This window comes from Piliocolobus tephrosceles, chromosome 6 (genome assembly GCF_002776525.5).
Source record: "Piliocolobus tephrosceles isolate RC106 chromosome 6, ASM277652v3, whole genome shotgun sequence".
NCBI lineage: Eukaryota > Metazoa > Chordata > Mammalia > Primates > Cercopithecidae > Piliocolobus > Piliocolobus tephrosceles.
The window spans coordinates 4,308,597-4,335,284 of record NC_045439.1 but is presented as its reverse complement, the minus strand read 5'-3'; the positions used below and the strand labels follow the sequence as shown (position 1 = coordinate 4,335,284).

General features: G+C 51.1%; 1 protein-coding gene across 4 annotated transcripts in view; it reads right to left on the bottom strand.

Moving 5' to 3' along the window:
* Window positions 1-1,205: 1,205 nt before the first annotated feature.
* The window catches only part of MOK (MOK protein kinase), a 76,780-nt gene continuing 51,297 nt past the window's right edge, over window positions 1,206-26,688 (bottom strand). For 2 of the 4 annotated variants that reach the window (XM_026455256.1, XM_026455253.2), the window contains exons 8-12: window positions 10,599-10,700; window positions 9,497-9,670; window positions 8,665-8,779; window positions 6,386-6,586; window positions 5,759-6,296 (exon numbers count right to left, since the gene is read on the bottom strand). In XM_026455256.1, the coding sequence (XP_026311041.1) occupies window positions 6,216-6,296; window positions 6,386-6,586; window positions 8,665-8,779; window positions 9,497-9,670; window positions 10,599-10,700 (673 nt within the window). In that variant the 3' untranslated portion in view covers window positions 5,759-6,215. Of the gene's footprint in view, window positions 1,556-1,848; window positions 2,986-3,289; window positions 3,466-5,758; window positions 6,297-6,385; window positions 6,587-8,664; window positions 8,780-9,496; window positions 9,671-10,598; window positions 10,701-12,418; window positions 12,488-26,688 lie in introns of those variants that run through there. The other 2 variants (XM_026455257.2, XR_003309637.2) reach the window with 2 other exon arrangements.

Sequence of the window (26,688 nt, the reverse complement as noted above, 5' to 3'; positions counted from 1 at the left end):
TGGACAAGAAATCCCCTGAAATTCAACTGTTATAAATAGTGCTTTCCTGTTTTTGCACTGATTTTTCTATACCTTAGGTGGTCAGAAGACAACCTTGAATGCACTCATACAGAAAATTGTTACTTTCTGACTTAATGTAATTCAGGAAGGCAGATGCTGCAATCACAGATCTAAAAAAATTGTTTGCACTTAAAAATAGTTGAATGCTGGTGGAAAGTTACTTTGCAGATGGGTAAAAAGGACTCATGGCCCTCTGAGGTGGTGGTGTGAAGATGCCCTTTGTACCTGTTGATGTTTATTTTAATACTGTTATTTTCCAATGCAATCAACTCTGTATTATATGTATAAATAATGTAATTCTGCAATTGGGGAAAATAGTTACTTCACTAGTAATTTTCATTTAAGAGTGATATTTCTAATTCACAAAAAAATTAATATTAAAACTATCTTGAATATACCACTTGTTTATCTTCTGTTAAATTGGCTTAGTCTTTCCTGTACATTTTGGTTGAACTGGTTGGTATGGAATTGTTTTGTCTTTTTCACCCCATGTTACTAGAAGCCCCGTCAGTCACACTTGAGACGGGATGTTTAAGAACACGGCTCGGGAGGGCTTAGGCTCCGTGGCCGCCTCGCAGCTCACCTGTCTGTGGCCACTGTGGGCAGCTGCACGTGTGCACAGGGTTTCAGGATCAGGTCTCCTTACAGCTTCGAGTCCTTCTTTTGTCGTTGAAAGCCTGTGACCGCACATAACAGTTTCTACAGTGAGTATGAATGTGGGACATGAACTAGCTCATCAAACTGTTTACCTGATTTTTTTTTAAGAGACAGAGTCTTACTGTCACCCAGGCTAGAGTGCAGTGGTGCGATCTCAACTCACTGCAAGCTCTGCCTCCTGGGTTCATGACATTCTCCTACCTCAGCCTCCCGAGTTTCTGGGACTATGGGCGCCTGCCATCACGCCCAGCTAATTTTTTGTATTTTCAGTAGAGACGGGGTTTCACCGTATTATCCAGGATAGTCTCGATCTCCTGACCTCATGATCCGCCCGCCTCGGCCTCCCAAAGTGCGGGGATTACAGGTGTGAGCCACCGTGCCCGGCCTTACCTGAGATTTTTCTTACTTGGTTGAACCAGCTCATGAGCATCTATGAGCCTAGGGCATCCCACACCTGCTCAACGAGTTACTAGAATTGCAACAGAATGTGCAGCTACCAAACAGAAGAATGTTTATTTTTTTAAAAAATCATATACAACTGGATCCTTTGAAAGCTTTATTTTGTGAGACTTTAAACCATGAAGTGTCTGAAACCTATTTCTGTAATTGATCACATTAAATTGGGGGCATGTCTTTAATTTCGGGCTTTTGAGGGGAGGTATGCTACATTTTCACCATTTGTATGAATGCAGCCACAGAAAACTTCACATCAGCTGAGCCCTTGGTTTAGTTTTCTTTAGAGGAGAGATTAGTTACAGCTTGAGTTCTCAGCCTGCCCCACTCAGAGGCCCCAGCAGGGCCTCTGGATCATGAGGCCATGAACTATGGTGTGAGTCTTCTAGAAAGAGAAATACAAGACACTAAGACTTGCTGTTCTAAATGGAAGAATCAGAATGGATAAATTAGACACATGCAGAGTGACCTCTGTATTAAAACATTAGCACATTTTAGGTACTTTGGTATTTCTGTCATCTTAAAGTACTGATTGCTAGGTGCTGTCAGTTACACAGGAAGCCAAACCCAGGAGGGTCCAAGACAGCTACAGTGAACCGCGGGTGTATCTGGAAGTCAGAAGGAACTACTTTTGAAAATAAGTCTAAAATTATTTTCTGTTTTAAGACAGAATCTCACCTATCATCCAGGCTGGAAAGAAGTGGTGCGATCATAGCTCATTGCAGCCCCAACCTCCTGGGTTCAAGTGATCCTCCCACCTCAGCCTCCCGAGTAGCTGGGATCACGCATGTGTGCCACCACACCTGGGTAATTTTTTGGTATTTTGTAGAGATGGGGTCTCCTTATGTTGCCAAGGCTGGTCTCAAACTCCTGGACTCAAGCGATCCTCCTGCCTCAGCCTCCCAAGATGCTAGGATTACAGGTATGAGCCACCGCACCTGGCCAAGTCTAGAATTCTTAATCCGGCAATCTTCCTGGTCATCTCCTTATTCTGTTTCCTGTTTGTTACTGTCTGTTTGTTACTGTCCTGTTACTGTTTCCAGGACAGTAATGTCAAGATTTGAGCAGTTTGGTCAGATGACCCAGCTGTGTCCACAACTTTTGCTGGCCCCGAGATGGTATCACTCGAGATAGTTAGTCCTGGCTCTGCCTCAGCCCAGTCTGTCACCCTTCGCTGGTTCTGGAGTACAGTTTGCATTTGGCCATCACAGTACTAACACTGTCAGATATGCCCCAGTTTACTCTAGATCCATCTGTGCCAGGAATAAATCCTTATTTTTATGGTGCTATTCCTAAGACTGCTCTGTAGCCAAGTCGGCCAAGATGACTTCCAAAATCTAACTGCCTCGTAACTGTCCCCACCACTGTCACCATGGACTCAAGCATTCAGCAGGCCCTGGGCAGATGGCAGTGAGGCAGCATCAAGGCTGGTCATGCCCTCACTCAGACGCCCTGGAAAGACGAACTTCCCTGGTACGATTTGGGTTTTTCTCACTTGTTGCCTTGTACTTTCTTACACTTCTGGCGTTGAAGAATGCACGCTCCTCCAGAGAAAGCCAGGAAGAGGTCAGCCATGCCAGGGGTGGGTCTAGCTGGACTCTAGCCGCCTCGTGGCAGGCTGGCTGCACCGCAGGTGTGGGGGCAGCAGAGCAGGAGACGGGAGGTCACGGTCTCACTGCTGCTGCCTGTCACACGAAGGCATGCACATCTGAGCGCCAGACAGAGATGGCTGACGGAGATGGCTGCTTACTGCTTCTCCTCGCAAGGCCCGCCCCCACCAGTGTGGGGAGTGGCTGGGCTCCCCTGTGCTTCTGCCTGGTGTCTTCTTTTTTTTTTTTGAGATGGAGTCTCGCTCTGTCGCCCGGGCTGGAGGGCAGTGGCCGGATCTCAGCTCACTGCAAGCCCCGCCTCCCGGGTTTACGCCATTCTCCTGCCTCAGCCTCCTGAGTAGCTGGGACTACAGGCGCCCGCCACCTCGCCCGGCTAGTTTTTTGTATTTTTTAGTAGAGGTGGGGTTTCACCGTGTTAGCCAGGATGGTCTCGATCTCCTGACCTCGTGATCCGCCCGTCTCGGCCTCCCAAAGTGCTGGGATTACAGGCTTGAGCCACCGTGCCCGGCCTGGTGTCTTCTTTAAGGTCAGGAGGGTGAGGCGGGTGGACGAGGGTAGGCTCGCACCAAGAAGGGCGACAGTGCAGCCGGGCAGCACGCGGGTGCTTAGCAGAGGATTGCGGGATGAACGTGTTTGAATGGGGAGGAAGACGGCTGAGGCCTCATCCTTGCTTCTGTTCTGGGTTCTGTGGGGATAATTCAAGTGCTTCAATTGCGTTGCACAGAAGAATGGAAATAATCCGGCCAGCCAGGGTTCACGAGCTTTCCAGTTCGGGGCGGCAGAGGCGGCAGCAGGGTGAGGTGGCCCCCTATGGGCTGAGCCAGCCTGGCCCTTCTGCCCTCGGCCCTGGCCCCCATCACAGGGCCCAGACAGACACAGGGCACCACACACAGCTATGGCGGTCTGGGGATCCTGGCGCCTGCTGCCGAGAGCAGGCAGGTACAAGGGCCACGTGCGGGGCAGCAAGTCCAGGGGTGGCTGGCAGGATTGCCCTTTTCTCCGCAAAATCCCCACCCTCGGAATCTCCACCCTTGGACTTGGGAAGCCGATGTGGGAACCCTGCTGTGCGCCACAGACCCCCGTCACTCCTGCATGGAGGGGGCCTGTGGAGCTGGGCTCTGGTTCCCCGCTCACCTCCACCCCGGAGGCCCAGCTGCCGTGGGCCCTGGCGTGCCGGGGGCGCTACACTGCTTCAGAGCGTTTATGCCCGAGTCTAACAAAACCAGGAGGGCCTCAAGTGGCGGACCTTGGGATGGTCCTCCTCTTGCTCTAGGGACTTTCTTGCCTTCAGAGAGCCCCCAGCCCTGCTGCCCCCACCACGAGGAGGGTGACAGTCAGAAGTCAGGGCAGCTGATGTCCTGGGCACCAGCATCTGCAGACCACACTTGCTTTCTCAAAAAGGCCTGCAGAAGAACTGTGAAGACTTTCCCTTCATATTTTTAGATGTAAAGGGAATAACACGTTTCCCAAGTACACACACACTTAATCCATTTACATGCCCGACACTGAAGCCAGGCCCGGGGACAGGGCGTGCCCCTCCTAGCCACCACTCCCCTACCCACAGGTCCCTCTCTTGTGACCTGTGTGTCCCCCCACCACCCCAGCCTTCTGTCCCCCAGCCCTCCCTGCCGCTGGGCTCTGCCCACGGCCCTGGTGTCCGACTCCCCTGGGACTCCCAGGCCCTCTGTGGAGGCAGAACGGTGCCACCCCCTGCTCAGACACCTCCCCTACAGCAAGGGCAGCCCTGAAGGCTGCACCAGGGTCTCAAATGGGTTTAAAAGGCACCCAGGGAGAGGCCTGCTCTGAACATTATGGCAAACCTCACTTTCGGGCTGTAGTCTGCCCTTCTTCTTGGGCTCCTTTGACTCCCATGTGGCACAGACCGGGCACCTGTACCTATGGACTCGCTGCCCCACACTCCCAGCCCTTTCCTCCTCCTCCAGCCTGCCCTCCCTCTGTGTGGCCCAGAGTCCACTGTCGTGTCAGACGGCCTGGGGCTGGGGCCAGAGCCACTGGAGAGCACATGAAGGAAGGGTGTCACAGATTTGTCTCAACAGAGGAATAAGGAGGCTTAAAGCCCGGGAAATTTAGCTTTTTTCAAAAATATCTCATAAGTTTGGGAAGATGACAAAAAAAAAGGAGGACCCAATTACTAAGTTACTTTCCAAGATAAACGAGGACTTTTTAGGACTTTTCTTGTGCCCAGCAGCCCGGCCAGTGCCACGGTTTCTTTGCAATGCTCCCATCCCATCCCCACGGGGAAGCAGGTTTCTTTTTCTAGGACACAAGGTGCCCAACTTATTGTTGGCACTCAGCAAACAGCTCAAAGCACCCACTGACAGGCCTGGGGCAGGGCTCCATACTCCCCAGAGACAGGTGGGCACCAGGAGCTAAAATGACAACGTGGTCACCTTGAAGCCCGTGCTCAGAAGAGACCCTTCAGGCCTGCCCTGCGCCCCGTACCACCTTGCCAGGCTGGTCACTGAGGAGCACACAGGGCTCCAAGGACATGCCTGGGTATGCTCCTTCCTGAGTGGTTCTTCAAATGAAAATTAAGCCACACCAGGCCGGGCGCAGTGGCTCATGCCTGTAATCCCAGCACTTTGGGAGGCCGAGGCAGGAGGATCACCTGAAGTCAGGAGTTTGAGACCAGCCTGACCAACATGGAGAAACCCCATCTCTAGTAAAAATACAAAAAATCAGCCGGGCGTGGTGGCGCATGCATGTAGTCCCAGCTACTTGGGAGGCTGAGGCAGCAGAATCCCTGAACCCAGGAGGTGGAGGTTGCAGTGAGCCAAGATCGCGCCACCGCACTCCAACCTGGTGAACTAGCGAAACTCCGCCTCAAAAAAAAAAAAAAAAGAAAAGAAAATTAAGCCACATCAAAGCCTTCCCAACAAAATCAATTCCCCTCATGTGCCCACAAAAGCTAAAATAAAGGAATGCCTGGTAAGGACAGATGTTGGACTCGGAGAACATTAAAATGCAATACTGTAACGAGAGCTTATTCTTTAATAAAAGTCGGGGTGTCCAGTAGCGTCACTGGTAAGACGTGGTGCGCTCCACGACTGACCAGCAGCGCCAGAAAAGCGCTGGGAGGGGACAGGCAGAGCCCACCTTCCAACCACGCCCAACTGATCACAGAAATGCCTGCTTGTTTTGATTCATACACAAAGTTACAAAATATTCCCTGCCCCAAATTCTTAACGAAAATGAAAGAAAACCCTAGAATGTGGTTTTACAAATATATTAGCCCAGAACATCCTGGGCAGCTGCGCAGGTGCGGCGGGGCGCAGGGCAGCACCCAGAGCCCCAGCCAGCGCGAAACGGACGCAGGTGCGTCCCCAGCCCTCCGTGGCGTCTCAGCGGCAGATCGCCCAGGCCTGGCCCCATCGGGCCTGGCGTTGCCTCTGGAAGTCGAGACGACTGCGCTGCTCAGTATCTTCCGCCTTTCCGCACTATGGTGGGCAGGCGACACTGCTGCGGAGCCGGCTTAAGGTCCTTCCGCGGATCTGTCTGTCAAAGAAAAATTACAGACAGGAAATTCAGTGGCGGCCTGGGCAGGGGGGAGAGCAGCGCCGCCGGAGACGCTGGCTCCGCGCTACCTTCTGGCTCGCAGGGAGGCACTTCAAGGGTCTCAGCACCGGCGCTTTTCCATTTGTCCCAGATCCAAGCACCGACTGCAGCGTGGGGCTGGAGTAAGACGACAGTTTGGCCACTCCCGAAAGCTTTAGTTTGGACAGTTCCATGACGTAGGCCGGTCCTTGTCTCTTGGGATGGTCCTCCTCTTGCTTTAGGGACTGTTTCTTGAAACAGAACAGAGGCCAGTTGGACATCAAATGCTTTCCCCTTTATGGAAATTAGGAAAAATGAAAGAGGCTCTTTTGTACTGCTTTTGCCTAATACAATTTCTTGACCATGACATGTGACTGGGACACATTCACCAGGTCCCAGACACCCCAAGGGAGTGGCCGCTCATTAGAGTCCCAAGGCGGAGGCCAAACCTTCAGGGGGAACCTGAAGCACGCAGACTGCGAGCTGAGGAGTGCAGGTGGCAAAGGGCTCGCGGGCAGTGATGCCCACGCCTCCGGCCTCCTACTCTAGCTCTAAGGTCTTACACTCTGACCTGCCTGCTGCCTGCTTTTGGGGGGCTTGTAAGCTAAGGATGGTTTTACATTTGGGTTTGTTTTTTGTTTGTTTTTTGAGACAGGGTGTTGCTCTGTAGCCCAGACTGGAGTGCAGTGATGCCATCTTGGCTCACTGTAGCCTCAGCTTCCTAGGCTCAGGCGATCCTCCTGCCTCAGCCTCCCAAGTAGCTGGGACTAAAGGCGCGCACCACCACACCCAGCTGATTTTTAAAACAGATGGGGTGGTGGGGGAGTAGTCTCACCTACATTGCCCAGGCTGGTCTCAAACTCCTGGCCTAAGTGACTCTACTTTGGCCTCCCTAAGCACTGGGTTTACAGGTGTGCGCCACCACACCCACCCGGTTTTTATATTTTTTAGTAATTGAAAAAAAATGTTTCATGGCATATGAAAATTATGTGAAATTCACATTTTAGCGTCCCCAGTTCTACTGGAACGCAGCTCCCGATGTGGTTCATGTGCTGCCTCTAGCTGCTTTCACGCTGCAGCAAAGCGGGGAGTGTAACAAACACCCCATGGCCACAGGGCCTAAACTATTTCCTGTCGGGCCCTTAGAGAAAAGCCTGCCGACCTCGGATGTGACTGAGGGTGGGGACTTGGGTGAATGCCGGCCTGGAGTGACATCAACGGTTTGAAGCAGACCCTCTGTTCAGGAGGGAGCAGACGCAGAGCAGCGACAGTAGTGAGGCCATCTGTGGTGACTTAGGCAAGGTGAGGAGGGTGTAGGAGGCAAGAAGACAAAGCCCCTGTGAGATGAAGGAAGGGTCCACGGGGGCCCTGGGCAGTCGGCGGAGTTGCCTGCCCAGGAGGGAAGGCCATGGGAAGCCACAAGGAAAAGCATATTTGGGGGAAAGATCGGGAGAAGGGGTTTCAGCACATTTGTCTTTTGGACATTCGAGTGGAGCTGTCAAATTGGGGGCCAACGCGACACAGGAGCCTGGCTTTCTGGAGAGCAGTCTGACTGCAGCTCTGGGTTCCCAGCTCCCAAGCGGGCAGGGAGCACTCGGTAAGGGCTGGGAGGAGCGAGCGACGTAGGCACGACCAAACAGATGAATGATGGAAGGGCACATTGTCACACTGTTGGGGTGCCAGCCCAGAACTGGGAGACTGCTGCAACCCTGCCAGCAGGTGCCACAGGGCTGCACCGGGCTAGGATGCCACACGGTAGGTGGGAAGGTGAAGGCACTGAGGAGTGAAGCTGGCATTTCTCAACCCAAAATGTGCGCAACCTCCACTGATGGCACGAAGTGCTCATCTGGGGCCAGAGACAGCGTGGCCTGCCTAGGACTTGAGACCTGTCACCGGCAGGGTCGGTGACTCGGGCCTAGCGGCTGGGTCAGTGACTCGGGCCTAGGGCTTGAGGCCTGTCACCAGCTGGGTGGGTGACTTGGGCCAGCACTGCATCTTCTCGGCCCCTCCCTCCAGGGCTGTTCTGAGGGACGATGTCTCCACAGTGCGTTGGCACAGAACCTAGCACCTGCATGTGGTCATCAGGACAGACACAAAAGTTCATGCAAGGGTCCCCTCTCTGGGCCTGCTCACACAGGATATTCGTCATCAATTCTTAGCTACTGGGGCAGAAAGGGCTTGAGCAAACAGAACTGGGGTCCCTGACATCCCAACACACGCAGCCAGCAATTCGCATGCTGTTCAGGCCTCGACTGAGAGACACAGGCCACCTGAGGGCATCCAGTCCCCGCTGAGCTGGGTGGTCTCCAGCTCCGATTTCGCTTAGTACCTGCTTTCTGCCTTCCTTTGAAATCCAGCAGCGGTTACTGAGTGGTTCTGGTGCCACAGGGTGCTCCGGAAAGCAAGCTTTTCTGTGGCTGCCCAGAGCCCGCTTCTCTGTTTTCCTACGGGGAAGGAGAAGAGAACGGAGCAGCTCCACTGAGAGCCCGCAGAGCACATGGCCTGTTGGCTTCTTTGTCTCCAATTTGTCTACTGTGTGAGTTGCCACTAGCTCTTCTTTTCTGCATAAGCTGTAATCAGGGGGCTTTTTTTTTTTTTCTTTTCTGTCTCAGCCTGGCAGTCTCTGGGCCAGGAACAGAGCTGGCTCCATGAACCAGAGGCACTGCCTACCCAGGGACTCACGGTTTGGGATCAAACTGTCACCTCCACAGTTACGCACACGGGAGTGTCCAGAGGTACGGAATTGGATGAGCTCAGGGCAGACAAGTCTTAGATTCACATTCAGCAGGTACTTTCAGTGCCAGGTGACATCCAAAGTGCTCTAACATCTCAGAATGCGTCCTGTTCACACCATTTACAAGGGCTGCACACCAGGCTCCTCTAGAAGGCTTACTACCCATAGCCTCGGCATCAACCACAAAGTGGACAGCCAGCCCCTCTTTCTCCTGCCATGGAGCTGCTAACAGCCTCATTTTGGGAAGGATATGTCAGAACACAGCACGGTGGGGGCCCCAAGAGGCCCTGACCACTCTTCAGGATAGAGAGCGTGATTCCCAAGAGCCAGGGACCCTCCAGAGGGCAGGCCCTTGCCACACTGTGTGCCCATGGGTCTCATGTGCCCGGTCCTGCATCCGCCCCACAGAGCCCACGAGGGCGCCTACCTCTGTTCTTGGAAGTAGGGGTGCTGCAGGGCCTGGTGGGCAGCGATTCTCTCATCGGGATCATAGGCCACCATTGCGTGCAGGAGGGAGAGGCATTGTGGGGACAAATTGGTTGTCAGTAGAGGTATTCCTGATCCCCTTTTAAAAGGAAAATCAAAATTCATAGCTCTCGACCTGTATTAAAAGCCCAATGATAATAAACGGTCATGCTGTCACTGAGCGCACCGGCGGTCCACTGTCACGACTAAGGGCCCTGCATGGTGCGGGTCTACACAGAACGTGCAGCACCAAGAGGGACCCCTGATGTAAATGATGGGCTCTGTGCAGTGATGTGATATCTGTGATTCATCGACCATAACTAACACACCATCGAGGGGCTGCTGACCACAGGGGAGGCTGTGTGCACGTGGGCACAGGGCTCTATGGAAACCTAAAACTGCTCTTAAAAAAAAATCTATTAAAATAGTCGATGGTAAAGGGGGGGATCTGTTATGCTATAAATATAAGAAAACTACCTTTCCTATAAAAGATTAATATTACCTTCCCGCATGAGAAGAATGAAATAAACTTTAACAAAAAAAGAAGAGTCCAGAATTGTTGCCACCTTCTCCCTCCCTGGGATCTGGGGGCTGCTGGGTGCTACTCGCCCCTCAGCCCACAGGCCCTCCCTGGGAGTCCCGACAACCCAGCCTCAGCTTCATCAGAATGACCCCTGAGAGTCTGGGAACACCTCTTCCAGGTGTCGGTCCCGCCAGCAGGGCCATGGAGGGCTGCAGAAAGCCCTCGCCACCTATGGTCTGTGCTTGGGGCACATTTCCACCCAAAGGCTTCTAAGTCCTGTTTAAATTACTCAGGGAACAGAGCCTGACTCCCCGGCCCTCAGAAAGCCTGTGACAAATCTTTCTGTGATGCTCAAGGAAGAGCTCACCTTTGAGAACCCCTTAAAGTGATGGGCTCTGTCTGAGCAGCCACTCACTGGCCCTCAAGTGAACTTGGAGCCCTGAGAGTGAGGGGTTTGAGGGAGGCACAGGGAGGGGCTTGCCCTGCCGCAGGTCCTGGCAGGGGAGTGAGTCCACGTCCACTCTCAGAGCACAACACTTACTGTTTGAACTTGGTGAGGGTCTTCTGAGCAGGTGTGCCGATGACATCGTGGATTTTTGAGATTTGGTCCAGTTCATTTACTCCAGGGAAGAGGGGCTGCAGACTGGAAGGGCACAAGGGGCACTGTGGTCAGTGTTAGGGACAAACTGCCCCAAAAAAGCCTCTTGGTGGCCCACCCCTCCCCCTAATGCTCTCAACCCTTCTCCGTGCCGCCTACCCTTCCCCCAAGCCTCTTTACATTTCTAAGCTCTTATCTAGGTGCCACTTCGGAGCCAGCAGACTTCACTCATCAGACCTTGCTGCGATAAGCAAACCCCAATTACAAAACATCTGGACCGCATAGGGGGAGGTTGTGGGAAGCATAAACAAACTTTACCTACACCCTCCTGTAAGTTCCTGCTCTTCATCTAGTCGCTACCATAAACATCACAAGGTGATACGTGGCAAAATTAACCAGCAAACAACCCTAGGATATCCATACCAAAGAATTCCCTCAAACTCCCCTCCCCAATATAAACCCCTCATTCTGTAAGCTTGGGGCTGCTTCCTCTGACTGTTAAGGGGGCAGCAGCAGGTTAATAAAAACTTGCTCGCCTGACTTTGGGTCAATTTTTCCTTTCTCTTGGCTGACCTTACTTTCTGGTGCCGAAACCCGGAAAGGGGGATAGACTCCGGGCAGGACTCACTCACTATCAATCTCTCTCTCTCTCTCTCTGCCTCCCTCCCCCATCACCCCTCTCCTGGCTGATCTCCCCTTCCCTGAACCTGCCGAAGACCCAGAGAATCTCCTGGACTCTCCCATTGCTGGTGACTTCATCCACCATCAAAGCCTCTGCCAGGGTGAGTAAAAAGAGACTGCTGCCATTCCCTGGAACTCTTTACCATCCATCTCTCCGTTTCCGAAAGACCTTGGCTGGGCCAAGGGCTTCCTCTGCCCTCCGGGCCTCTGGTTCCTCCATTTCAGGGACGCCTAACACGGCAGTTACCTCCTCTATTCCGGACAAGTTCCACGGGAAAGGGGACGTCATCGGCAGTCTCTTCTTCCTCTACCCCTCTCCCTTCCATTCACTATGGGAGTCTCTCAGTCTATTCCTCCTAAAACCACCCCCCTTGGGTGCCTCCTACACAATCTCAGTACTCTTGGCCTCCGTTCAGAAATCTGCCCTAAAAGGCTTATCTTTTACTGTAACACCGCATGGCCTCAATACAAATTAGACCATGGCTCCCAGTGGCCTGAAAATGGCACTTTCAATTCCAACATGCTCAGAGACTTAGACAACTGTTGCCACCGCTGTGGGAGGTAGTCTGAGATTCCTTATGTTCAGGCTTTCTTTACCGTCCGTAGTTGTCCCTCCCTCCACCAGTCCTGCTGTACTTTCCAAATTCTCCTCGCCTGCTCCAAACCCGACTGGCCTCCTGCTCCCCTCATCTCAATAGCCCCAGCCAATGACTTCTCCCTTCTTTGATCCCGCTGATTTCTCCCCTCCTCGACAACATCCTAATCCTCCACCGGAACAGCATGACCCCCCACTGTACACCTCCACTCCGGCTCTCCCTCTCTCTCCCTCTCTCCAGCCACCCCGCCTCCAACTCTGAGTCCTCCCCATCACCAGCCCGTACTCGTTCTCGAGCCCACCACGCCCAGCAGCCTGGTCCCTTGCTGCTTCTCCAGAAAGTGTCAGGGGCCGAAGGGATCGTCCATGTCCACATCCCCTTTTCCCTCTCCAATCTCTCCCAAATTGAGAAATGTCTCGGGTCCTTCTCCGATCCAGACACTTACATCAAAGAATTTAAATATCTCACCCAGTCTTATGAACTTACTTGGCATGATCTCTATATTATTTTGTCTTCTACCCTCCTTCCGGAAGAAAAGGAAAGACTGTGGCTTGCAGCCCAGGCCCGTGCCGATGACCTCCATCGCCAAGATCCTACTAGGCCAGTAGGGGCCGCTGCAGTTTCCCCGAGAAAAGCCTACCTGGAATTATCAACCCACAGAATCCGGCCAGGCCTCCTGTAATCATGATTACTTGCCTCATTGCAGGCCTTAACAAAACTGGCCATAAGGCTGTAAATTTCGAAAAACTCAAAGGAAGCTCCCAAAAGGCCAACGAAAATCCTGCCCAATTCCTTTCTTGCCTTACAGAGACTCCAAAAATATACCCGTGTCGATCCCGCCTCCTGAGAAGTAGTGAACTATTGTTCTTCACACCCATTTTATTTCCCAAACTGCCCCCGACATCTGGTGCAAACTTAAAAAGGCTGAAGATGCCCCTCAGACCCCACAACAAGACCTCCTTAACCTGGCTCTCAAAGTCTTTAATAACAGGGATGAGCAAAATAAATTAGATAAAGCTCAAAGAAATCGTGCTAAATACCAGCTTCTAGCAGCAGCTATACATCAACTCAGCCATATTACCCAAGGGCACAAAAGACCCGATAGCAGCAACCCTCCAGGCCTTGTTTTAAGGGCAGCAAAGAAGGCCACTGGGCACGGGCATGTCCTAACCCTCGAGTGCCAAAGAGCCCTTGCCCAGTCAGCCAGCAGACAGGCCACTGGAAGTCCGACTGTCCTCTCAGCAAACGGACAGACAAGCCTGCTCCTCAGAGCCACCACCCCTTTAACATGACAAAATGTGAAGAATCGCTTGCATTCCTGCAGCTACGGGGCAGGGCCCCCGGCCCCATCTGCCATCACTGCATCAGAGCCCAGGGTAACTCTGCAAGTAGCAGGTAAGCTGATCTCTTTTTTAATCGATAGCAGGGCCACCTACTCGGCTTTACCTGAATTTTCAGGACACACTCATCCCTCTCAGGTCTCAGTCATGGGGGATGATGGACTCATCTTGCATCCATGCGCCATCAGACCCCTTACTTGCTCTCTGTTTGATACTGTTTTCTCACACTCTTTCCTTAACATGCCTCGTTGCCCTACCCCCTCCTAGGCCAAATTCAAAACCAAATTCAATTTAGAATTCAAATTCAAATTCAAATTTTGGCCAAATTCAAAGCTTCTATCACCTTTTTCTGCCTCCCTCAACCAGAGTCCCTCTTACTCCTTTCTACTAGTCCAGCCCCTGACCCCTCTCCCCAGTACCCACTTCCCACCTCTCTCATAAACCCAACAGGATGGGACACCACCACCCGTTCTCTAGCTGTTCACCATGACCCCATCAAAATCCAGTTAAAAGACCTCTCTAAATTTCACAACATCCCCCAATACTCCGTCTCCCTAACCCACCAAAAAGGCTTACAGCCCATCATAAACAAGCTCTGTTCACGTGGTCTTCTTAGGCCAAGACATTCTTCATATAACACCCCCACCTTTCCGGTTAAAAAATCAGATGGCTCATACCCACTCCCCCAAGGCCTCCAAGCCATCAGTCGGGCCGTCCTTCCTATTCACCCCATAGTTCCTAACCCCTATGTACGTCTCTCTCTCGTTCCCTCCAACACCACCCACTACACTGCTGTTGACCTAAAAGATGCCTTTTTTTATTATTCCCCTGCACCCTGATTCCCAAAACCTCTTTGCTTTCACCTGGACCAACCCTGACACTCTCCAGTCACAACAACTCGCCTGGACTGTCCTCCCTCAAGGCTTCAGAGAGAACCCTCATTTCTTCGGACAAGCTTTAGTTCGAGATCTCACCTCCTTAAACCTTTCCCCTAAGCCGTCTCCTTCAATGCGGGGACAATCTGCTCCTTTGCAGCCCTCTCTGGAAGACTCTCCAACGCACACAGTCAGTCTCTTAAACTTTCTCCCCACCAAAGGGTATAGGGTCTCCGTGTCCAAAGCTCCACTTTCCACCTCCATAGTAACTTACCTACGAGTTCAACTTCCCCCTGGGGCCCAGGCTATGACGCCCGCCTGAGCAGCACTAACAGATAATCTCCCGCACCCTCCTCCAAAAGCAAAGTCCTTTCCTTCCTAGAGCTAGCAAGCTTTTTAAGAATATGGATTCCCACCTTTGCCCTCCTAGCTCACCCGCTCCACAAAGCAGCCAAAGGCCCTCTCAGTGAGCCTCTAAATCTCCCCGGCTTCTGCAAACTTCAAACCGCTCTTGTCACTGCACCAGCTCTGTCCCCACCTGGTATCTCCCAACCTTTCACTCTCTATACTGCCGAGAGCCGAGGAATAGCCCTCGGTGTCTTAGGGCCACAGAAGGGAGACCGTCCTTCCTTTGCCCCTGTAGCCTACCTCTCTAAACAATCAGACAACACAGTCAGAGGATGGTCAACCTGTCTTACAGCGCTAGCAGCAGCGGCCGCTTTAGCTCTAGAAAGCAGGAAACTCACATTCAGTCAAAATACCACCGTCTGCAGTCCTCATCATCTACAGGATCTCCTCTCATCCCGAGCATTAGGCTCCCTTCCTCCTTCCCGGATTCGATTACTCCATGCCCTCTTTATCAAAAATCCCAAATTCAGTCTTGCCAAAAGTTCTCCCCTTAACCCAGCATCCTTCCTCCCTGTATCTTCTTCTCCTCCTACTCATTCTCACACTGACATCCTAGATCACCTGCAGCCACCCTTTCCTAACATTTCCTCCAAGGCTCTCACCAACCACAATGACCAACTATTTATAGATGGCTGCTCCTCCGGGCCCACCAGCTCCCCCAAAATTGCTGGGTATGCAGTTGTTTCCCTTGACCGAGTAATTGAAGCTAAGCCCCTACCTCCAGGAACCTCCTCTCAAAAAGCAGAACTCATAGCTCTCACCAGAGCCCTAACCCTTTCCAAAGGCAAAAGAGTCAACATTTACACAGACTCCAAATATGCGTATCACATTCTTCATTCCCGCGCCGCCATCCGGCAAGAGAGGGGATTCCTTACTGCCAAAGGGACCCCTATCACTAACGGCCCCCTTATTTACCATCTCCTTCAGGCTGTACATCTCCCAACTGAGGCAGGAGTTATACACTGTCAGGGACATCAAACAGGAACAGATAAAATCTCAAGAGGCAACAGAAAGGCCGATGAGGCAGCAAAAGAAGCCTCCCTTTCTTCTGCTTCTGCCTCCCTCTTCCTCATTACCCGTGCAATCCAACCTCAAGACTTCCCCACTGAAAAAGCCTCATTACTACAACAAGGAGCCTTCCTCCAGGGAGACTGGATAGAGAAGGACCAGATGCCAGACCTTCCCCAGGGACACACCGACAGAATCCTGACCTCTCTCTACCAATCCTTCCATATTGGTGCACATCCCCTCTACCTCCTCCTCCACCCATATTTCTACTCCCCTTACCTATTTACCTCACTAAAAAGCATAACTTCAAACTGTCATATACGCTCTGTCACTTCCTCTCAAGGAGCCCCCCATTCCCCATCTATTCCTACACACCAGCTAAGAGGAACACTCCCAGGGGAAGACTGGCAAATAGACTTCACTCAGATGCCTCCTGTCAAAACAACAAGATTCCTTCTCACTCTTACAGACACCTTCTCTGGGTGGGTGGAGGCATTTCCTACCTCTTCAGAAAAAGCCGCAGTAGTCTCCCAGATCCCTATATGAGAAGTCATCCCTAGGTTGGTCTCCCTCGCTCCATTCAATGAGACAATGGCCCTGGCTTCATTTCCCAAATCACTCAACAGCCCTCCCAGTCCCCCGGTGTCCAGTGGCGCCTCCGTAACCCATATCGACCCCAATCATCAGGAAAAGTGGAAAGGGCAAATGGAATCCTTAAAACACAGTTGACCAAACTCACTCTAGAAGTCCAAAGGCCCTGGACTTCCCTCCTACCCATAGCTCTAGCCCACATCAGAGCCAGCCCAAAGGCACCCTCCTTGCTCAGCCCATTTGAATTAACATATGGACGCCCTTTCCTCTTAGAAAACAGGCCTCCTTCTGATTCTCAATTAGGAGAATACCTCCCAACACTCTCCCTCATCCGCCATCTCCTCTGCAAAGAGGCTGACCAGGCCCTCCCAACACCACATAAAGGCCTCACTGACCAGACCATCCTACCAGGAGAACATGTTTTTCTAAAAACCCTTAACCCGGCCGGGCACAGTGGTTCATGCCTGTAATCCCAGCACACTGGGAGGCCGAGCCAGGTGAATCACAAGGTCAAAAGATCGAGACCATCCTGGCCAACGTGGTGAAACCCCTTCTCTACTGAAAATACAAAAATAAGCCGGGCATGGTGGTGCGCACCTGTAGTCCCAGCTATTCGGGAGGCCGAGACAGAAGAATCACTTGAACCCAGGAGGTGAAGGTTGCAGTGAGTTGAGATTGTGCCACTGTGCTCCAGCTTGGCGACAGAGCGGGACTCTGTCTCAAAACAAAAAAGAAAAAACAAAAAACAAAACCCTTAACCCAACCAGCCTTAAACCAAAATGGGAAGAACCTTTCCAGGTCATCCTTACTTGTTGGGCCTCTGAGCCCAAGCCTGCACGCATACATCCAGACGGCCTGAAGCAAGTGAAGAATCACAAAAGAAGTGAAAATGGCTGGTTCCTGCCTTAACTAATGACACTACCTTGGGAAATTCCTCCTCCTGGCTCAGAAACTTCCCCATTGAGCACCTTGTGACCAATCCCCTCTCCCCGCGCCCCTGCCCGCTGGAGAACAACCCCCTTGGACTGTAATTTTCCACTACCTACCCAAATCCTGTAAAACAACCCCACCCCTATCTCCCTTCACTGACTCTCTTTTCGGACTCAGCCCGCCTGCACCCAGGTGAAATAAACACTCTTGTTGCTCACACAAGGCCTGTTTGGTGGTCTCTTCACGCGGATGCACGTGACATTTGGTGCTGAAACCCGGGACAGGGGGACTCGTCCTTCAGGAGACCAGTCCCCTGTCCTCACCCTCACTCCATGAGGAGATCCACCTACGACCTCCGGTCCTCAGACCAACCAGCCCAAGGAACATCTCACCAATTTCAAATCGGGTAAGCGGTCTTTTCACTCTCTTCTCCAGCCTCTCTCACTACCCTTCAGTCTCCCTGCTCTTCCAATTCCAGTTCTCTTTCCTCTCTAGTAGAGACAAAGGTGACACATTTTATCCGTGGACCCAAAACTCTGGCGCTGGTCCCAGACTCGGGAAGACAGTCTTCGCTTGGTGTTTAACCACTGGGGGGCGCCTGCCTGATTATTCACCCACACTCCATCGGTGTCTGATCACTGCGGATACGCCTGCCTTGGTCATTCACTCACATTGACTTGGTGGCGAGTCAATTGCAGGGACGCCTGCTTTGGCTGCTCACCCACACTGGAGCCCAGGGCTGCTCACCACCCCCCTTCTCCGAGTCTCTACCCTCTCTTTTCTCTGGGCTTGCCTCCTTCACTATGGGTAACCTTCCACCCTCCATTACCCCTTCTTCTCCCTTAGCCTGTGTTCTCAAAAACTTAAAACCTCTTCAACTCTCGCCTGACCTAAAACCTAAGCGTCTTACTTTCTTCTGCGACACCGCTTGGCCCCAATACAAACTCGATAATGGTTCTAAATAGCCAGAAAACGACACTTTTGATTTCTCCATTTTACAAGACCTGGATGATTTTTGTTGAGAAAATGGGCAAATGCATCTGAGGTGCTTGATGTCCAGGCATTCTTTTACACATTGGTCCCTCCCTAGTCTCTGCTACCAATGCGACTTGTCCCAAATCTTTCTTCTTTCTCTCCTGTCTGTTCTTTCAGTCTCCACCCCAAGCTCTGAGTCCTCTGAATCCTCTTTTTCTACAGACCCATCTGACCTCGCCCCTCCTCCCCAGGCTGCTCCTCGCCAGGTCGAGCCAGGTCCCAATTCTTCCTCAGCCTCCGCTCCCCCACCCTATAATCCTTTTATCACCTCCCCTCCTCACACATGGCCTGGCTTACAGTTTTGTGTGGGGAGACTAGGCCTCCCCAACCTGCCCAACAATTTCCTCTTAAAGAGGCGGCTGGAGTTGAAGACATAGCCAACGTTAACGCTCCGCTTTCTTTATCTGACCTCTCCCAAATCAGTTAGCGTTTAGGCTCTTTTTCATCAAATATAAAAACTCAACCCAATTCATGGCCCATTTGGCAACAACCCTTAGCTTTACTGCCCTGTACCCAGAGGGGCCAGAAGGCCATCTTACTCTCAATATGCATTTTATTATCCAATCCGCTCCAGACATTAGAAAAAGCTCCAAAAATTAGATTCCGGCCCCCAAACCCCACAACAGGACTTTATTAACCTTGCCTTCAAGGTGTACAATAATACAGTAGAGGCAGCCAAGTAGCAGCGTATTTCTGAATTGTAATTCCTTGCCTCCACCGTGAGACAAACCTCAGCCACATCTCCAGGACACAAGAACTTCCAAATGCCCGAACCGCAGTGGCCAGGTGTTCCTCCAGGACTGCCTCCCCCAGGATCTTACTTCAAGTGCTGGAAATCTGGTCACTGGGCCGAGAAATCCCCGCAGTCCAGAATTCCTCCTAAGCCGTGTCCCATCTGTGCGGGACCGCACTGGGAATCAGACTGGCCAACTCGCCCGGCAGCCACTCCCGGAGTCCCTGGAACTCTGGCCCAAGGCTCTCTGACTGACTCCTTTCTAGATCTTCTCAGCTTTAGTGGCTGAAGACTGATCTGCCTGATCGCCTCGGAAGCCTCCTGGACCATCACAGACGCTTCGGGTCACTCTTACAGTGGAGGGTAAGTCTGTCCCCTTCTTAATCACTATGGAGGCTGCCCGCTCCACGTTACCTTCTTTTCAAGGGCCTGTTTCCCTTGCCTCCATAACTGTTGTGGGTATTGACAGCCAGGCTTCTAAACCTTTTAAAACTCCCCAACTCGGGCCGGGTGTGGTGGCTCACGCCTGTAATCTCAGCACTTTGGGAGGCCGAGGTGGACGGATCACATGGTCAGGAGTTCGAGACCAGCCTGGCCAACATGGTGAAACCCCGTCTCTACTAAAAATACAAAAATCAGCAGGGTGTGGGGGCGGGCGCCTGTGATCCCAGCTACTTGGGAGGCTGAGGAGGGAGAACTGTTTGAACCTGGGAGGCAGCGCTTGCAGTGAGTTGAGATCGCGCCATTGCACTCCAGCCTGGGCAAAAGGGGGAGACCTTGTCTCCAAAAAAAACAAAAAACAAAAACAAAAACAAAAAACTCCCCAACTCTGATGCCAACTTAGACACTATTCTTTTATGTACTCCCTTTTGGTTATCCTCATCTGCCCATCTCCCTTATTAGGTCGAGACATTTTAACTAAATTATCTGCTTCCCTGACTATTCCGAGGCTACAGCCACACCTCATTGCCACCCTTTTCCCCAGTTCAAAGCCTCCTTCACATCCTCCCCTTGTATCTCCCACCTTAATCCCCAAGTACGGGACACCTCTACTCCCTCCCTGGCAGCCGATCACACACCCCTCACCGTCCCATTAAAACCTAATCACCCTGACCCCGCTCAACGCCAGTACCCCATCCCACAGCACGCTTTAAAAGGATTAAAGCCTGTTATCACTCACCTGCTACAGCATGGCCTTTTAAAGCCTATACACTCTCCTTACAATTCCCTCATTTTACCTGTCCAAAAACCAGGCAAGTCTTACAGGTTAGTTCAGGATCTGCACCTTATCAACCAAACTGTCTTGCCTGGCCACCCCGTGGTGCCAAACCCATATACTCTCCTATCCTCAATAACTCCCTCTACAACCCATTATTCTGTTCTGGATCTCAAACATGCTTTCTTTACTATTCCTTTGCACCCTTCATCCCAGCTTCTCTTTGCTTTCACGTGGACTGACCCGGACACCCATCAGGCTCAGGAAATTACTTGGGCTGTACTGCTGCGAGGTTTCACGGACAGCCCCCATTACTTCAGTCAAGACCAAATTTCTTCCTCATCCGTTACCTATCTTGGCATAATTCTCATGAAAACACACGTGCCCTCCCTGCTAATTGTGTCCTGCTAGTCTCCCAAACTCCAACCCCTTCTACAAAACAACCAACTCCTTTCCTTCCTGGGCATGGTTAAATACTTTCACCTTTAAATACCTGGTTTTGCCATCCTGAAACCACTATATAAACACAAAAGAAAACCTAGCTGACCCCATAAATCTTAAATCCTTTCCCCATTCCTCTTTCCATTCCTTAAAAACAGCCCTGGAAGCTGCTCCCACACTAGCTCTCCCTAACTCATCCCAACCCTTTTACATTACACAGAGCCAAAGTGCAGGGCTGTGCGGCTGAAATTCTTACACAAGAGCCGGGACCACGTCCTGTAGCCTTTTTGTCCAAACAACTTGACCTTACTGTTTTAGCCTAGCCCTCATGTCTCCATGCGGCAGCTGCTGCTGCCTTAATACTTTTAGAGGCCCTCAAAATCACAAACTATGCTCAACTCACTCTCTACAATTCTCATAACTTCCAAAATCTATTTTCTCCCTCACACCTGACGCATATACTTTCTGCTCCCTGGCTCCTTCAGCTATACTCACTCTTTGTTGAGTCTCTCACAATTACCATTGTTCATGGCCCAGATTTCAATCCGACCTCCCACATTATTCTGGATACCACACCTGACCCCCATGACTGTATCTCTCTGATCCACCTGACATTCACTCCATTTCCCCACATTTCCTTCTTTCCTGTTCCTTACTCTGATCATACTTGGTTTACCGATGGCAGTTCCACCAGGCCTAATCACCACTCACCAGCAAAGGCAGGCTCTGCTATAGTATCTTCCACATCTATCACTGAGGCTACTGCTCTGCCCCACTCCACTGCCTCTCAGCAAGCCAAACTCACTGCCTTAACTCGAGCCCTCACTCTTGCAAAGGGACTATGCATCAATATTTATACTGACTGTAAATATGCCTTCCATATCCTGCACCACCATGCTGTTATATGGGCTGGAAGAGGTTTCCTCACTACACAAGGGTCCTCCGTCATTAATTCCTCTTTAATAAAAACTCTTCTCCAGGCTGCTTTACTTCCAAAGGAAGCTGGAGTCATTCACTGCAAAGGCCATCAAAAGGCGTCAGATCCCATCGCTCAGGGCAACGCTTACGCTGATAAGGTAGCTAAAAAAGCAGCTAGCATTCCAACTTCTATCCCTCATGGCAGTTTTTCTCCTTCTCATCAGTCGCTCCCACTTACTCCCCCACTGGAAACTTCCACCTATCAATCTCTTCCCACACAAGGCAAATGGTTCTTGGACCAAGGAACATATCTCCTTCCAGCCTCACGGGCCCATTCTATTCTGTTGTCATTTCATTACCTCTTCCATGTAGGTTACAAGCCGCCAGCCCACCTCTTAGAACCTCTCATTTCCTTTCCATCGTGGGAATCTATCCTCAAGGAAATCACTTCTCAGTGTTCCATCTGCTCTACTACTCCTCAGGGATTGTTCAGGCCCCCTCCCCTCCCTACACATCAAGCTCAGGGATTTGCCCCTGCCCAGGACTGGCAAATTGACTTTACTCACATGCCCCGAGTCAGGAAACTAAAATACCCCTTGGTCTAGATAGACACTTTCACTGGATGGGTAGAGGCCTTTCCCACAAGGTCAAAAAAGGCCACCACCTTTTTTGTGTCTTCCCTTCTGTAAGACATAACTCCTCAGTTTGGCCTTCCTACCTCTATACAGTTCAATAATGGACCAGCCTTTATTAATCAAATCACCCCAGCAGTTTCTCAGGCTCTTGGTATTCAGTGGAACCTTCATATCCCTTACCGTCCTCAATCTTCAGCAAAGGTAGAATGGACTAATGGTCTTTTAAAACCACACTTCACCAAGCTCCGCCTCCAACTTAAAAAGGAGGACTCTGGTGAGGACAGAGCCCCAAAACCCACCAACCAAGCAAGTAATTATGCTGAACCCCCTTGGGCACTCTCTAATTGGACATCCTGGGTCCTCCCAATTCTTAGTCCTTTAATACCTGTGTTTCTCCTTCTCTTATTTGGACTTCGTGTCTTCCGTTTAGTTCTCAATTCATATAAAACAGCATCCAGGCCATCACCAATCATTCCATATGACAAATGCTCCTTTCAACAACCCCACAATATTGCCCCTGACCACAAAATCTTCCTTCAGCTTAATCTCTCCCACTCTAGGTTCCCACACTGCCCCTAATCCCACTCGAAGCAGCCCTGAGAAACACACCCATTATCTCTCCATAGCACCACCCAAAAATTTTCACGGCCCCAACACTTCAACACTATCTTATGTTATTTTTCTTATTAATATAAGAAGACAGGAATGTCAGGCCTCTGAGCCCAAGCCTGCACGCATACATCCAAATGGCCTGAAGCAAGTGAAGAATCACAAAAGAAGTGAAAATGCCCAGTCCCTGCCTTAACTGATGACATTACCTTGTGAAATTCCTTCTCCTGGCTCAGAAGCTTCCCCACTGAGCACCTTGTGACCCCTGCCCCCGCCCACCGGAGAACAATCCCTTTTGACTGTAATTTTCCACTGCCTACCCAAATCCTATAACGGCCCCACCCCATCTCCCTTCGCTGACTCTCTTTTCGAACTCAGCCTGCCTGCACCCAGGTGAAATAAACACCCTTGTTATTCACACAAAGCCTGTTTGGTGTTCTCTTCACACGGTCACGTGTGACACAACCCCTACTGCAGCCAATCTCTGAGAACATACCCCCTGGTATCACCTTTCCAGATTAAAGAGAGCTCCCACCTCCGATCCACCAACCAGCACCTCACCAACTTGTAACTGGTATTCCACACACTCCTTGGGCCAACCCAACTCCACCCTACATCCATCCCAGAAGAAACTTCACATCGGTAAATCCATCTATCTCAAACAGGTTTAAACTACTGCTACAACTAGCTTCCTTTAATGGAGACACTCTATTATACCCTAGCTGCAGGTATTATACTACTTACCCTGTTGTTTGCAGTGGGATTATATAGTGTAGCTCCTTCCAATTCGAATACCAGCCAAAAAGTCTCCCTCACTTTAGCCTTCTGCCTAATGGTTACCCTTATAGCGGGAATCACAGTCGCTAATAAACATTGCCGCATCCTCCCTAGATGCCCTGCCTTTGTCTATCCTACCACTTCACTCTCTTCCTTCACTCCCTCTCACAAGATATTTCCTGGTTCCACCCACGGAACAACACCCTGGAGGCCTTTTTCAAGTGCATAACCAACCTTTTCTTCCAAGGCTCTTTCTATGGCTTCACTCTGGGTGAAACCGAACTATTTACTTTTCTGCTCACTCTCTGCCTTTCTCACCCATCTTATAATCAATACCCCAACCCTTCTTTCAGCCCAACCAATACCTACAACCCCTGAACACCTATACAGAACACTTAATCTCACACACTCCTTACTAAAAAACTCCAATTCCTCTCTGGCAACAGACTGCTGGCTCTGCGTATCCCTCCTCTCCACAACATACAATGCAATCCCTGTCTCAGCCTACAACTGGACTTCCACCCAAGTAACCTACCATCCTGAAATCCTCATTAACAGCCCCCCTCAAACTCGACACACAGGCATTAAGAAAAATCTCCCCCCAGTTAGCCAGCGAGTTCGGTCTAGCTGTGACAACCTGACATCCCTACTTACACAACCTATCCCCCTACCGCAGCTGTGATAAAGGCATATTAGGAGCCGTTAACAACCCACACAATCTTATCCTATCTAGCACCACTGTGCGCCAATGACATCTACCCTCAGGCATTCCCCTCAGCCACCTAAATTCCAAACTATGCAACTTACACCGCACAACTCAAACCCTCCACCGAACATACTACTCTCAAAGCCACCAACAATAAAGACAGGCTTCGTTTCTCTAGCCCCTCAGCCCTTGACACCTCCCACCTCCTTAACAAAAACTCAGAGTACTGCAAGGGCTGACACCTCCCCTATTTATCCTTCTTCCCTTGGCTCCCCTCCCCATACACCACCCCTGCACCCGCCACCCCTGACTGTGTCCTTATCCCAACATTCAGCAACACTCCCACATGGATCTTAGTGGACACAAAACGCTTCCTCTTACACTGGGAAAAAAGACCCCAAAGCCCCCAGCCTAAAGCAAACACCCCTTTACAACCACTTACAGCAGCAGCTCTAGCCGGGACCCTAGGAGTATGGATGCATGAGAGTAACAAAACAGTACATCTTTTTAGCATACACAACCAGTTCTGCCTACCAAGCCAAGGCATACTTTTCCTATATGGTACCTCAACTTATATTTGCCTCCCCTCTAACTGGATGGGCACCTGCACCCTGGTTTTCCTCTGTCCAAAATCAACATTGCCCTAGGAGACCAACCCCTACCAATCCCAGTACCCCAATGCCCCTATCCGACACTGCCGTGCGATACAACTCATACCTCTATTAGTAGCCCTCAGAATAACTACGGAAGTTGGAACTGGGACTGCAGGATTAACCACCTCTGTTTCCTGTTACCAATCCCTCTCCAAAGACCTCACAGATAGCTTGGAAGAAATAGCCAAATCCATTACAACTCTCCAATCACAAACAGATTCTTTAGCAGCAGTGGTTCTTCAAAATCAGAGACGTAGACCTACTCACAGCCAAAAAGGGAGGACTCCGCCTCTTTCTAGATGAACAGTGTTGCTTTTATCGTAACCAATCTAGCTTAGTACAAGATTCTGTAAAAAGACTAAAGGACAGAGCCCAAAAAATTAAAGAAAATGTCCCCTGATGGCCAGCGTGGCCCTCCTGGTCCTTTAGTACCTGGTTTCCATGGCTAATGCCCCTCTAGGCCTCGCCAGAACCATTCTTCTTTTTCTAGCATTCAGCCCTTGTCTCCTACACCTTCTCACTCAGTTTTTACTGGACCGTATCAGAGCCTTCACCCACAGGACAATACAAGATATGATGCTGCTCCAAGAATACTAACAGATCCAAGAACGGCAGTCCCTACTGTCCAGCCTGCCCCCAAAACCGTCGCCCCTTCCCAGCAAGAAGCAACCAGACGACAACGGCGCCCCTCTTCTATTACCTATTAAAGGGCTGGGAAGTTAGGGACAAACTGCCCCCAAAAAAGCTTCTTGGCGATGCCCACCCCTCCCTCTAATGCTCTGCAACCCTTCTCTGTGCCACCCATCCTTCCCCCAAGCCTCTTTACATTTCTAAGCTCTTATCTAGGCGCTGCTGCAGAGTCAGCAGACTTCACTCATCAGACCTTGCTGCAATAAGCAAACCCCAATTACAAACCATCCAGACCACGCAGGAGAAGATCCTGGGAAGCATAAACAAACTTTACCTACACCCTCTTGTAAGTTACTGCTCTTCATCTACTTGCTACCATAAACATCACAAGGTGATATGTGGCAAAATTAACCAGCAAACAACCCTAAGATGTCTGGGCGCAATGGCTGTAATCCCAGCACTTTGGGAGGTCGAGGCGGGTGGATCACGAGGTCAGGAGATGGAGACCATCCTGGCCAACATGGTGAAACTCCATCTCTACAAAAAATACAAAAAACTAGCCGGGCCAGGTGGCGGGCGCCTGTAGTCTCAGCTACTCGGGAGGCTGAGGCAGGAGAATGGTGTGAACCTGGGAGGCACAGCTTGCAGTGAGCTGAGATGGCGCCACTGCACTCCAGCCTGGGCGACAGAGCAAGACTCTGTCTCAAAAACAAAAATAAAAAAAAATAAAAACAAACCAACCCTGGGATGCGGCCATCCCAAAGAACTCTCTCAAACTCCCCTCCACAATATAAATCCCTCATTCTATAAGCTTGGGGCTACTTCCTCTGTCTGTTAAGGGGGCAGCTGACAGGTTAATAAAAACTTGCTTGCCTGACTTTGGGTCTATTTTTCCTTTCTCTTGGCTGACCTTACAGTCAGGACATGGCCATGGGTCTCTCTATTCTGCCTGGTCCCCTTGACCAGGCAGGCCCACTCACACCAAACATGAGGAACTGAGCCTAGCTCGTACAGCACCCTCACCACAAGAAACACAAGGAACTGAGCCTAGCTCTTACAGCGACCCTCACACACACAAAACAGGAGCAACTCAGCCTGGCGTGTGCAGCGCCCTCACCACACGAAACGCAAGGAACTCAGCCTGGCGTGTGCAGCGACCCTCACCACGCGAAACACGAGGAACTCAGCCTGGCGTGTGCAGCGACCCTCACCACGCGAAACACGAGGAACTCAGCCTGGCGTGTGCAGCGC